Raw genomic sequence first — 13,073 nt, forward strand, 5'->3', positions numbered from 1 at the left:
GATTTGAAGATTAGGCAGAAACCTTTCTATTGGGCCAACTGGGCAACTTCTAATATTATTACTTTAGATCAATTAATTACCTCAGAACAACTTTTTAAATCTTTTGATGCTTTGAGAAATGAATTTAATATCCCTTAGAATGCCAGTTGGCAATATATACAATTAAGGCACCTTTTCACACAATTATTTGGAAATGATGCACTTGGTGCTTCAGAAACTCCATCATTAAAACTGGATTTGGAACATCTACCAGAACAAGCTAAACCTACAGTTCCATTTTATTTAAAACTTAAAGAGAAAGAGAAAGTTGATATTGATTATATTCATGTACTATGGAATCAGGACCTTGAATATACCATTACGGTAGACCAATGGTTAATAGCATTAAGGATAATGAAATGAGCATATGTAGATCTTAAATTGAGACTTGTTCAGCAAAAACTTTTGTTTTGTTCTTACTGGACTCCCCAGAGGATGTTCAGAAAAGGCTGGGCAGAACACAGTTTACTGGAGATGTAATATTTATGAGGGGACATTGTCACATATGGTTTGGTCATGCCCAATTATAGCATCTTTTTGGGATGAAGTCCATAAAATGATAAATAAGACACTGCAATTATCATTGTGTTTTAAAGATAGCTATGTTCTCCTGGGATGTATTCCCAGGATATGGAACTTAACACTTTATCAACAACTATGGATTCTTCGTGTTTGGGGAGTGGCCAAAAAAATTATAATTCAAAATTGGAAAAGCAGATTTACTCCAGAATTTCAGCTTTGGACTACTGAAATGTGTTTATTATCTGCATCTGAATTGGTTTTTTCCCACAAGTTAGGCAAAGAAGAAGAGTTTCAAGCTATATGGTCAAAATTTAATGAATTGTATGTGCTTTAGAAGGTGATTACATATATATGCATTGTTTGTCGGGTTTTTTCTTTTCCTTTATTTTATTTTTCCCCCTTTTTTCTCTCTTTCTCCTCTCTTTTTATTTTAAAACTTTATATGAAAGTGTTTCATTCTTGGGAGTGTCTTGGACTGTAATGTTTGTTCTTTAAAATAAAATGAAGAAGAAGAAGAAGAAGAAGAAGAAGAAGAAAGAAAGAAAGAAAGAAAGAAAGAAAGAAAGAAAGAAGGCAGGCCGAGTCCCCTTCCTGCACTCTATATAGACCCTCAATGTGCTTAGATGTCAAAGTGGTAGTGGATGCCATGCCTCATGCTGACTGCACTGCTTTAATGAGGACAGGTAGCATGGGCAATGCCACTGGCTGTGAAGTCTGAGCCACTGAAATGAAGTCATAAACAGCGTCAGGAACTTCAATGGCTTGCTTTTGCACTTGAAAGCCCAAGGTCTCTGCCATCTCTGCCACATGAACTTGGTAAGATTTAAGCTCTTCAGTTGGTGATGTAGCAGGTTGGTTGGGCACAGTGTCATCTGGCGATGGATCCAAAGGTTGTTCTGCCAAAGTAGACTCCGCCTCAGATTCAGAAGTACAGCCATAGTCCTCAGCTGAGGAAGAGTAATTAAAATCAACAGCAGATATCACTAAAGTAGACACAGTTGTAGTAGTGGTAGACACCTCTTGGACATGTAAAGATGAAGTCTGGACAAAGTTAGCACCCACCAATGGAGCTTGCCCAAACTGCGCCAGCATAACCATAGCAGGCCTAGTAACATTAGACCCAACAAGTTGGGTAGACAGGACAGGATGGACTGGTACATAAGAGGAGATAAGCTGTGGCAATAGAGATCTCACTGGAGATTGACCTGACAAGGCCTTGAAACAGGACACTGTTAATCCCTGCTCAGCAACTGGTAATATTGATGTTTACAAGAAAGGCATTTCTGTAGAGCAGGTGAATTATGCAAGTCAGCGCACATACACCTAGGGGCACAAGGGTTCATCAGACATTGAGCATCCCCTGAAGCAGAAGAGTGATGCGGAGAATGATGTCTCAAAGGGGACACTGAGGGCATCTTTAGCACAAATAGAGCTTCCCTCTCTTTCTCAACGTAGCCTTAAAATCCCTTAAAGGTCAATGTCAATGGGATAGTTTCAGTAGAGTCTAGTAAGAAGAATCGTATACGAGACCCTCCATGATCTGGACTTTTAATGAGATAAGCAAGCTCATATTGTCCTTGACACTGATGGCAGCCTGAAATGACTGATGTAGAGGTGATGGACATCTACCTGTTGACACCAAAGTTGTCAATATTGGAGGATGGGCTTGTGGACTCGAAGGCTTGTCCATCTATGTCAAAGGAGTTGTCAAAAGAAACATAGTAGATGGACTACTATTTTTTCAGGTCCATAAGTCCAAAAAAGTAGGTCAAAAACACACCAAGTCACACCAAAAGGGCCGTCAGCACCATGAAACTTGTCCAAATCAATCACCAAAGAGATAGTCCGTAAACATGCCAGAGTCAAAAACACGAAATCCGTCCAAAAAACCAGCAATCAGTCCAAATCAAAATGCAGAGAATAATCCTCAATAGTCCAAGATTCACACTGAATAATCATAAAAACAACGCTTTCTTACAGAACTGAGTCCAATGAGATGAATGCTAAGGCGATCGGAAAGGAACTGAGATCAGCACTCTGACTGCAAAATATATGGTCACACTGGGTGTACAAAGTGCTTAAAGCACTGTGAGGAGCTTGAGTATTCTATCCCACGGAGTCCTACATAGGTGCAGAACCCAGGATCATGAATGCCATACGGATCACATTAAATATATGGTATTTAGCCCTATAACCATTTTCTGCTTCTCTCTTACAATTTGTTGTCCAGTCACTTTTCACTCACAGAGATGGATGTTTGCCAAAGCTAGGGAAATGGGTGCAGGAGAGAAGTGGAGGGTTAAGCACCCACTCCCCCACCTGTTGCTTCTTGTCCCAAATTGCACCGTCCCTCCCACCTACTCCTTTTTCAGTTGCTCAGTCATGACTTGGGTTTTCAGGACTGCTATTCATCTAGTTTTGCCCTTAAACTCAGGGGTGTATCTAGGGGAGGGTAGGCAGGGCATGTGTCCCGGGCGCCACTTGAAGGGGGGGGGGCGCAATTTCTTAAATTTTTTTAAAAAAATTAAAAATGGCCACCAAAAACAAAATGGCCACCGCGCATGCTCAAATGGCCTCTGAGAGGCCCTAGGCCATGCCAGGCCTTGCAGAGGCCATTTGAGCATGTGCGGTGGCCATTTTGTTTTCAGTCGCCATTTTTAAAAAAACAATTATTTTAAAAAATGGCCACTGCACATGCTCAAATGGTCCCTGTGAGGCCCTAGAGGCCTACGGAGGAAGGGGTAACCTTTGCAGCCCCCCCCCACGGCCTATAGGAAGTGCCCCGAAGGGGCTACAGGTAAAAAATATTTTTAAAATTTAATATAATGTAAGTCACTGTACACATATTCAGTGTGGCACTATGTACAGAGAATCAGGGTTTGTGAATACTGAGCTGAAGCTTATGATCTAGGATTGTATTCATTTCTTCTTTCTTTGCTTCTTGTGATAAGTATGTATGTATGTATGTATTTGTTTATTTCGGCCCAAGGCCAGCATAAATACAAGAAAAAGAAGGGAAAGAACAACAACAACTTGTGATAAGTGAGTTAGATGTGATGTCTTAATAATATGGCTATTAATGGTGAGTTTGTCTTTGAATCAGTGTGAAATCCTTAGTATTAAGGCCCACTGGGAGTTTCTTGCTCTCTTTCTCTCATTTTAACTGTCTTTCTGAAAGACTAGAATATATTCCAAGCAGTGATACAGTTTACTCTGCATATCCTTTAATTATTTTCAGAGTATCTGGGAAAAGCCAAATTCTCCATTTATTTTTTAAAACTTATGTAATAGTGATGCTACAATGCATAGTAGAGAATTCGACAGGCACTTCTGTTTAGTTTTCCAAGTACACCTCCACATAGTATTTGGGTATTTCATGAGCCCCAGCATACTGAAATTTGTAGTTTTCCAGCATTTTTTGGTCTGGCTACATCCACTGCTAAATAGTTTTTGAAATTTTAAAAGATTAACGAGCTTGACTTGTATTTTTCAGCTAGTAAAGTTATCTGAAAGATGGGTGTCAGATGTTTGGACAGGGGGCTCAATTTCAGTGCTTGCCCTAGGCACTATTTTCCCTAGATACGCCTCTGCTTAAATTAGTACAGTTTTAGTGAAAAATATTTTCAAAAGTAGTCCTTTTATATCAGTTTCTTTTTATAAGCACCTATTTAATCTATAGAGCAAACATATTACAAAAAACAAAATCTTGTTTACTCATGCAGATTACAATAGCCAGCTTCGAACTATGGTTTTCCTTACTTCATTGTAAAAGATCCTCCTGTCAATTTACCCGTATCTGGGTCAAGAAAAGCAAGTTTAAGACAGCAAAGTGTAGGCAGCCCAACTTCATACTTTATTCCAACTATTTTCATCAGTTCTTGTTCCTGAAGGAGATAAAATATCCTTAAAATGTGTTGTGCTAAACAGGTTAAACAGAAAAGGTCACATTTTGATAGCATAATTTAGTGAGCACTAAGCTTTTTCAGTTCTTCCCATGAAAGTTTGAGGGGAATGATATTTACTGTTTTCTGATTATTTTGTATAACTCTTATGCTGTACATTGCTTTGAGTGCCTGAGCCCTAGACAGAAAATGCATCTATCTCTCTCAATCGAGAGAGTAGAGGCGAAGCAAGGTGCTCTATGCATTCCTAAGTGTAAAAAAAGGGGGACTGTCAGCACCCATGCTCCATCGCAACCTGTTTGGCAATTTTTAAGCTCTTCTGGAAAGGATAGTGTGTTTTCATGATGATAATCCTAATCAAAACTATCCCTTGATAGATAAAGCTAGAAAGAGTTAATGTTGAAGGGTAGGGAATTTTCACATGATATGAAAAGATGAGGGCAGTGCAGGCGCAGCCCAAGGTTTTGGGGTGCCTAAGGCAAGGCGCAGAATGCCACCTCACCTTGCCTTCCAGCATTTATACAGCGAGGGGTGGAGGTTGGTGGATAGAGACATACCCGTAATTCCATCTTATGCCACGGCTGTTTTTTGGGATTAATACTATATATTTTGTTCTTCTTTGCCATTAGAACATATGCTTCATGGCCTTGTCGGAAATAATACACCTTTAAAAACAAAACAAAACAATAAATGCCATCGTTAGACATGAAAAATCTGCTGATTCAAAGAAGTTAGTGTCCTTGTTATTGATGGTATTAATAGTCTCAAAATCCTAATTATTTCAAATTAGGCCAGTTGGAAGTTTAGCTGAACTTCCTGCCGGATCATCTACAAAAGTTTAGATACACCATTCTTCAAAAGTATTAACTCCATTGGTCCCCAAACATTTAATCATTGATACAGTGATTCCCAAACCACATACTAGGACAGGGTTTGACAAATCATAGCACTTGAGATGGAGTTACTTCATTTGTCCAAGGCAGCCCAGTTTTTGTTCTACACATGGACAAATGTGTTGGTACCCCTCCACATAAAAAGAAGAACCCACAATTGTCTCTGAAATAACCTGAAACTGACAAAAGCTATTGGTAATTGTTTATTCCGCATTTAACAAAAATCAGACTTTGCTTTAGAGTTTTGATGCAGCAGAATATTTCAAATAATAGCGCGAATAAAAATGGCATGGACAAAAACGATGGGACCCGTAACCTAATATTTTGTTGCACAACCTCTAGAGGCAATCACTGCAAACAAGCAATTCCTGTAGCTGTCAGTGAGACTTCTGCACCTGTTAATAGGTAGTTTGGCCCACTCTTCCTGAATAAACTGCTCCAGCTGTGTCAGGTTTGAAGGGTGCCTTCTCCAGACTGCATGTTTCAGTTCTTTCCATAGAAGTTCAATAGGATTCAAATCAGGGCTCATAGAAGGCCACTTCAGAATAGTCCAATGTTTTGTTCTTAGCCATTCTTGGGTGCTTTCAGCTGTGTGTTTTGGGTCATTATCCTGTTGGAGGATCCATGACCTGTGACTGAGACAGAGCTTTCTGACACTGGGCAGTACGTTTCGCTCCAGAAGGTCTTGATAGTCTTGAGAGTTCATTGTTCCCTGCACAGACTCAAGGCACCCCGTGCCAGACGCAGCAAAGCAGCCCCAAAACATAACCAAGCCTCCTCCATGTTTCACAGTAGGTATGATGTTCTTTTCTTTGAAAGCTTCATTTTTTCATCTGTGGACATAGAGCTGATGTGACTTGCCAAAAAGCTCAAGTTTTGTCTCATCTGTCCAAAGGACATTCTCCCAGAAGCATTGTGGCTTCTCAATATGCATGTTAGCAAATTCCAGTCTGGCTTTTTAATGTTTTTCTTTCAACAGTGGAGTCCTCCTGGGTCTTCTTCCATTGAGCCCACTGTCACTCAAAAAGCGACGGATGGTGAGATCAGACACTGATGGACCTTGACCTTGGAGTTCAGCTTGGAAGTTGTCCTTGGCTTTTTGTCTACCATTCTCACTATCCTTCTGCCCATTCTGGTTTTCCTCTTGCGGCCGCGTCCAGGGAGGTTAGCTACAGTCCCATGGACATTGAACCTCTTAATGATATTTGAAACTATTGTCACAGGAACATCAAACCGCTTGAAGGTGACCTTATAGCCTTTGCCTTTAACATGCTTGTCTATAATTTCCTTTCTGATCTCCTCAGACAACTCTCTCCTTTGCTTTCTCTGGTCCATGTTCATCGTGGGACACACGATGACAACAAACAGCAGAGTGACAACTTTTCTCCATTTCAATAGGCTGATTGCACGATTGGAGACACATTAACCCTAATTAAAGAAAACAGCTAATTTGAAAAATCACTCTAATACAATTATTTATGATCTTTTCTAGGGGTACCAACAAATGTGTCCAGACCACTTTAGAATATCTTTGCAGAATAAGCAATACTATCTCTTTTCACACTTGCTTTGCTTTACCTGATGAGATAGAAAAGGCATGCAGGTATACACAGGACAACTGCTTTTCATTTAATCGCTTTTCAGGAGATATAAAGCACTTTTTCAATGAGCTGTAAGGGTGCTAACAAATTTGTCCATGTGTGTATGTATGTTACTTGCAAATGGGATAAAGAAAAGCCCATTTATCCTACCCCTCCACAATGCCCATCATTAAGTCTAATTTTGCCCATTATCTGGCTCCACATTTTTGGGTTGGCTCCTAGATCCAAAGAAAGTTTGTCAAGGGCGATACTAGGAAGATTTCCTAGTGGAATTTTAGGAACAACCTTGACATTTCTTGCAACCATGGCAGTTATACACTTCTGTCTTTTTAATTATAATAATGGTATAAGTACTCAATTAGCTAAAGGTATATAGTACATTTGCACTACAAAAGAACTGCGAGAGCCAGTTGAGTTAACTTGTGACACCAATGACTAACTCAGCTCACTCTCACAGGTCATATGTAGTGCATATGTAAAAACAGGTTGCTTACCTATAACTATTGAACTGCAAGTAATCCGTTGAATTCATAAGGAAATGGGTTCTGCGCCTGTTCAGGCACCTCGTGGGCTGACTAATTAGCTCCTTGTGATGCCCAACCATCTGCATGTGCCCCCTGAGTCTGTTATATGTAATGGTTGGGCGTCTTCCTGTCAGTTTTGTGCAGAACGCCAGTATTTCATGACCCACTGTTCTGTTTTTAGTTTTTTTGCTACTGTTCTCACTGTTGCAGTCTTGTGCATCTGCCTCCTGCAGCGGGGATGGCTTGGGCAGGTCTTATGAATTCAACGGATCACTTCCAGATCCCTAGTTACAGGTAAGCAACCTGTTTATCTGGATTGTTATCCATTGAGATAATAAAGAAATGGGTGATTAGCAAGCATTATTAATGGGTGATTAATACAGCAAAGCTCTTCAGACATCTAGGAAATGTAAATATGTCTCCAACGCCATCTGTGGGGCCTGGAAAAAGTTGGGAAGAACAATTTCCTGATTAAGGTGGAAGTCTGGGTCCAGTCTCACCACCACTTTATGTGGGTAGAACTCAGTGTAAGGCCTATCAATCCTCAATGCCGCCAATTCCCCCACACGCTTTGCTGTGGTAATGGCAATTAAGAATGCCACCTTGAGGATGGTTAAACGCAAACTTGCAGAATGCAAAGGCTCAAAGGGACTCTCAGTGAGTACCGACAACACCAACGACAGACTCCACTGCTCCATTGGTCGATTCAGAGGTGGATACAGTTTATTAAGGCCTTTCATAAACCTACTTTCTAGATGGGGAAACACTGTCATCCCATCCTGCATGCTTGGCCAAAATGGCTGCGAGATGTACTTTTAATAGCACGTTTGCGAGCCCTGTCATTTTTAAGGTGGTCAAATAAAGCAACACCTGTCGCACGGTAGTGCGCAGCGGGTGGAAGTTGTGTTCACGCGCGTAGGTCGCAAACTGCTTCCACTTGCTGTAGTAACTGTGTCTAGTCGACCATTGCCTATTGTTCAGCAGAATTTCCTTTAGAACCCGATCCTCCATGCTGCCATGCAAAGTGTCTGGATCCCGGGATGCAGTACTTCCCCCCCCCCCCCCGCCACCTTCCCTCTGAAGCAGGTCAGGAATAAGAGGGAGTACTTGGAAGTTCCTTTTCAAGAGCTTTAGGAGCAGTGCAAACCATGGTTGGCGCGGCCACCATGGGGTTCAGAAGTATGCACTCCATCTCTCAGAATCTGTGTCAGAACCCAGCTGATCAGGGTCAGTAGCAGAAACAGATACAAGAGCCCCATTCGCCAATTGTGTTGGAAGGCATCTCCCAACGACCCCATACCCACGCCAGCACGTGAGCAATATTTGGGGCACTTTTTGTTGGCTGCTGTGGCAAACAAGTCCACTGTCAGGGTGCCCCAGCTGTTGAAGAGTTCTTTGAGGCAAGATTCCTTTTCCTCCCATTCATGTCTTTGATCGTATTGACTGGTCCAACTGAGACTGTCAACCAGTTGATTGTCGATGCCTCTTATGTGTATTGCTATTGGGTAGATGACATGTGCAATGAACCATTCCCGTATTTGCATGCTTGCTCCTCTAATAACACTTTCACTTCCTCTGAAAGAACTGCTGTTGCCTTGGTGTACTTCAGGCCTGAGAATGGTGGCAGAGTCTAACTCTATTGCATACCCCATCTGTACAATTCAGAGGACCCAGCGGTTCGATTTTATATTGTGCCATGCTTGGGCATGGCTTGCCAGTCTGATGGAAGTGCCGGCAACTACAAGGCCAATGATTTGGGTCTTGGCAATTGACTGTAAATGCAGTGGACTGACAGAGCAATCAAAAAGACTGCTTGGCAGTGTCCTTATTAGGGCAGTTGTTCTGGCTCTTGTTCTTTTGGCTGTATCCTCTAGACCAGGGATTCTCAACGTTGGGTCCCCAGATGTTATTGGACTTCAACTCCCATAATCCCCAGCCCCAGTGGCCTTTGGTTGGGGATTACGGGAGCTGAAGTCCAAAAACATCTGGGGACCCAATGTTGAGAATCCCTGCTCTAGACCATTGGAAAAGTCTATTCTGTCTCCTAAAATCCCTTCTGTCCTGGTATTTGTAGGGCCTCTGTCACGTGTATGTTCTTGTGCATGAACTAGATACAGATGACGATTTTGCCATGAAGATTTTTGCTGTAAACTTTGATTCCACCCCCCAAACGTTTCCATAGTAGCATGTTTCCTCACGGAAGAGGCCTTTCAAAGTCAAAGGCGAGGTTCACTACACGATCTTTCATATCTTGTTGTAATGTCATTGACCAGAGTCAAGCATATAATCGCATGGTCACAACCATCACCCTCGACTCCGTTTCAGCTAAGTGCTTAAATGCACTTAGCTATTGCCTTGTTACCGATGTTGTCTTCTCATCATTAAACTTATCCTGCAGCTCTTCTGTGGTCACAGATGTAGAGTCTTGCAGTAAGGTCCAACAAGAGAGGATTTTAACGGGCCATGCAGGCCGCATAATTGTGTCATGGCCCAGACCTCTGAGTCAGAAGAGAAGCGGGAGGACTTCGTTGGGAGAGCAGGCTCAGAAGCACAGCAGGAGGACTTGGCTGTGAGAACAGACTCTGAAGCTGGGCTGGAATGGCAGCAGACAGAACAGCTGGCAGAGATGAGGGCTGAGGAAACTGATCAGGAGGAAGCTGAAATTTCACCTGTGTTAAGAAGACATCTCAAGTGAAAGGCTCAGTGGGAGACACACAGGCGCAAGATCTCACAGGAGAGGAAATAGAAATGCTGAGTCAGGAAAGCCTGATTGTCTGCCGGATATCTTGAGCCCTATATTAAGCAGACGCTGTTCCTGGGACAGTACTGTCAGCAACGTTGTCTTCCGAAGACAGTGTTCATCATACTCAGAATCATTCAACCTTTCTTGTTTCAGCCCGTCCTTGTTTTGTTCAGTCCTTGCTCCTTTATTTTCAGTTATTACTCAGTTATCGTAGAAGGGGGTACCTAGTTTATTTTCAAGGGACTTTATTTTGTTTATACTACTTTATCTTTGTGAGTCATTCTTCGCTTTCGTTCGTGCAGCTAAGCTGCTACTCTTATCTCCAGAATTCCTATTTGACTCACAGAAGTAGAGCTGAAGGGATCCTAAATCCTGTCGAGTCAGCCGTGCCAACAGATTTACGATAAATTGGCTATTCAGATTGCCAGGCTGAAGGTGGTGTAAATTTTCCTGCTGAGGACATCTCTCTTTCTGCCTTCTTTGCCCGCTGGTATTGTATGAAAACGACTGCCCTTTCATGCTGAAGCACAGTCCACCACCATGGAATTAGGTACAGGGTGACGCAAAAAGTAGGTGTTTTCTTCCTCCTGCACTCTGTACAGATTCTTGAGCCGAGGTCTGTAAGATTTCCCATGCTGTTGTGGCAGCTTTAGTTATTATAGGGATCATTGGCAGTGCCACTGTGTGGGACAATCTGGCACGTGCCATCATGTTGTATACTGGGTCAGCTATCTCTGTTTCAGGTAGGCTTAAGTTCAATCCTAGTGCCTCCACTATTTCTCATATCAAGGAGTTGTATGCCTTTAATTCTTCTGTTGGAGATCTAGAAAGGCAGGGAGGAACATCCGAAGGTAGGTCTGACCGACAACCTGCAAGGTCGGAGTCAGACTCCTCGGCTTCTGAAGAGATAGAATCCCGTTCAGGGGGGAAAGGCAAACGTTGTGTAGGAGGAGGACTCGCTTTCCTTTTCCTCTTTCTCCCAGGCTTTTCTTGGGTTACTGTAGGTATTTGCGTCTGGCACGCTGTTGAGGTCAGCAATTGTGGCTCTTTTGGCTGGGAATGAAGTTGTTGAGAGGAAGGGGGCTGTTGCTGGGGGGCTGCAGCCAAGTGGATTTCTGGCTCCCTATAAGTGATTACATGTTGCTGCAAGGGCACTTGTGCCTGAGATGTAAGGATCTGCAGCGCCTTCCATGTCAGGTAGTCCCCATAATCTTCAGGAAGTGAGTGCCGAAAACCACAGGAATGTGTTGGCTGCATTGATGGTTGACGGATCCCTTGGCCAAAGAGGTCTTGGCCAGACACAGCTGGCAATGTGGTAGAAGTCATAGTCAGTGGCAGCACAGTCCCTGATGCCCCTCTCTTGGAGAAATTGTGGCTGTTTTCGTTGGTATAGCGAGATCTTCATCCTCCTGCTCATCATCCAATCCAGCACTCAAGAAACCCTGGAAAGTGGAGCCAGAAGGAGTGATCGATGCAGAGTCAAGTAATTCCCCCTCAGTGTGGCTACACCCTCCTGCTCTGGCAATTCCTGCCCTGTGGTGTCATCCTGAGTTATACTTATCGTCAACGCTCTCGGAGTGGAGAGCAACTGTTGAGGAGTGAGAGCTGGAGACAAGGATAGACGTCTGTGCAATGTCAAGTCCCTTGCGCTCCTATCTCTCACAGCAATCTCCCTCAATGTTGAGGGGTCCATTGCCGAGGGTTTCAGCACTGTTGATGTTGATAGAAATGCTGCTCTCAACATTGAAGGAATTGCTGTCTTCATCAGCACTGATGGGGCCATAGTCAAAATCGGTGCCTCCTGAATGATATCTGAGTCCCAGTCAGCGTCAGATCCCTGAGCCGAGGACGGCAAGGGCATTATTTTCTTCTTAGCACTTTGTGCCCTTTCCTGATCTGCGTCTCCCAAGCCATGACATTTCCTGTCATTGTGCCCCTTTGAGGAGACGTCCTTTGGCTTTTTGAAGAGATCATCTGCAGGCACGATTTTCAACTGTTGCTTAGCAGATCCGTTCTGCACTGACTTCGAGGCTGGTGTCGATGTCGACCCATCCGTCAATGTTGATGCAGGGCTTGGCTGCGGTGTAGGTGGGCGGAGCGCTTCATCATACAATGCTGCTCTCAGTCGTAAGGCTCTATTCATTCTGGTTTGCGTCAGATAAAACCGAGTAGCCAGTCCAATCAAATTACCAATTTAGTCTGAAATCCAATTCAAATCCCATAAACAGTCCGTAGTCACAAAGTCCGTAGGCTGTAAGTAAGTCTTTAACTATAAATTTACGTTTATACCGAGGAGCCCAAACAAGGTCTGAACACTATGGGGGTCAAACAGAAACTGACAGGAAGACGCCCAACAGTTACATATAACAGACTCAGGGGACAAGTGCAGACGGTTGGGTGTCACAAGGAGCTAATTAGTCAACCTGTGAGGTGCCTGCACAAGCGCAGAACCCATTTCCTTATGATCTCAACAGATCACGATCCAGATCTAGACAATTCAATTTTCCCTCTTTTGTGACTCCATCATAATAAAAGTCTTTGCACTCTCTCTGATTGGAGAAGGCATAGCTGGCTCTAACTGTGGCCTCCAAATAAGCAACTCAGCATTGCCCCTAGATATCTGGCAGCAGCAGACAGTCCCAGAGAACAGCAGGAGGAGGAGGAGGGGAGGAGGAGGAGAAAAAGTTTCTTCTACCTCTGTCCCACCACTGAGAGATTTTACGGGGGTGGGGGGGATTCACAAGAAGAAACGGCAAGCATCTGAACTATTTCCTATACAATTTCCCCTCCCTGCATGAATCAGATTCCATTCATCTTACATAATTACTCCTGTTAATGTTTCATAAGTA

General features: G+C 43.1%; 1 protein-coding gene across 5 annotated transcripts in view; it reads right to left on the reverse strand.

The window, feature by feature from the left end:
• Nucleotides 1-13,073, reverse strand: part of PHIP (pleckstrin homology domain interacting protein) — a 207,055-nt gene that overhangs the window by 50,003 nt on the left and 143,979 nt on the right. For all 5 annotated transcript variants that reach the window (XM_053287002.1, XM_053286999.1, XM_053287000.1 and 2 more), the window contains 2 exons: nt 5,021-5,128; nt 4,321-4,445 (listed from right to left, as the gene is read on the reverse strand). In XM_053287002.1, the coding sequence (XP_053142977.1) occupies nt 4,321-4,445; nt 5,021-5,128 (233 nt within the window). The remainder of the gene's footprint in view (nt 1-4,320; nt 4,446-5,020; nt 5,129-13,073) is intronic.

The sequence above is a fragment of the Hemicordylus capensis genome, chromosome 1 (assembly GCF_027244095.1).
Source record: "Hemicordylus capensis ecotype Gifberg chromosome 1, rHemCap1.1.pri, whole genome shotgun sequence".
Classification (NCBI taxonomy): domain Eukaryota; kingdom Metazoa; phylum Chordata; class Lepidosauria; order Squamata; family Cordylidae; genus Hemicordylus; species Hemicordylus capensis.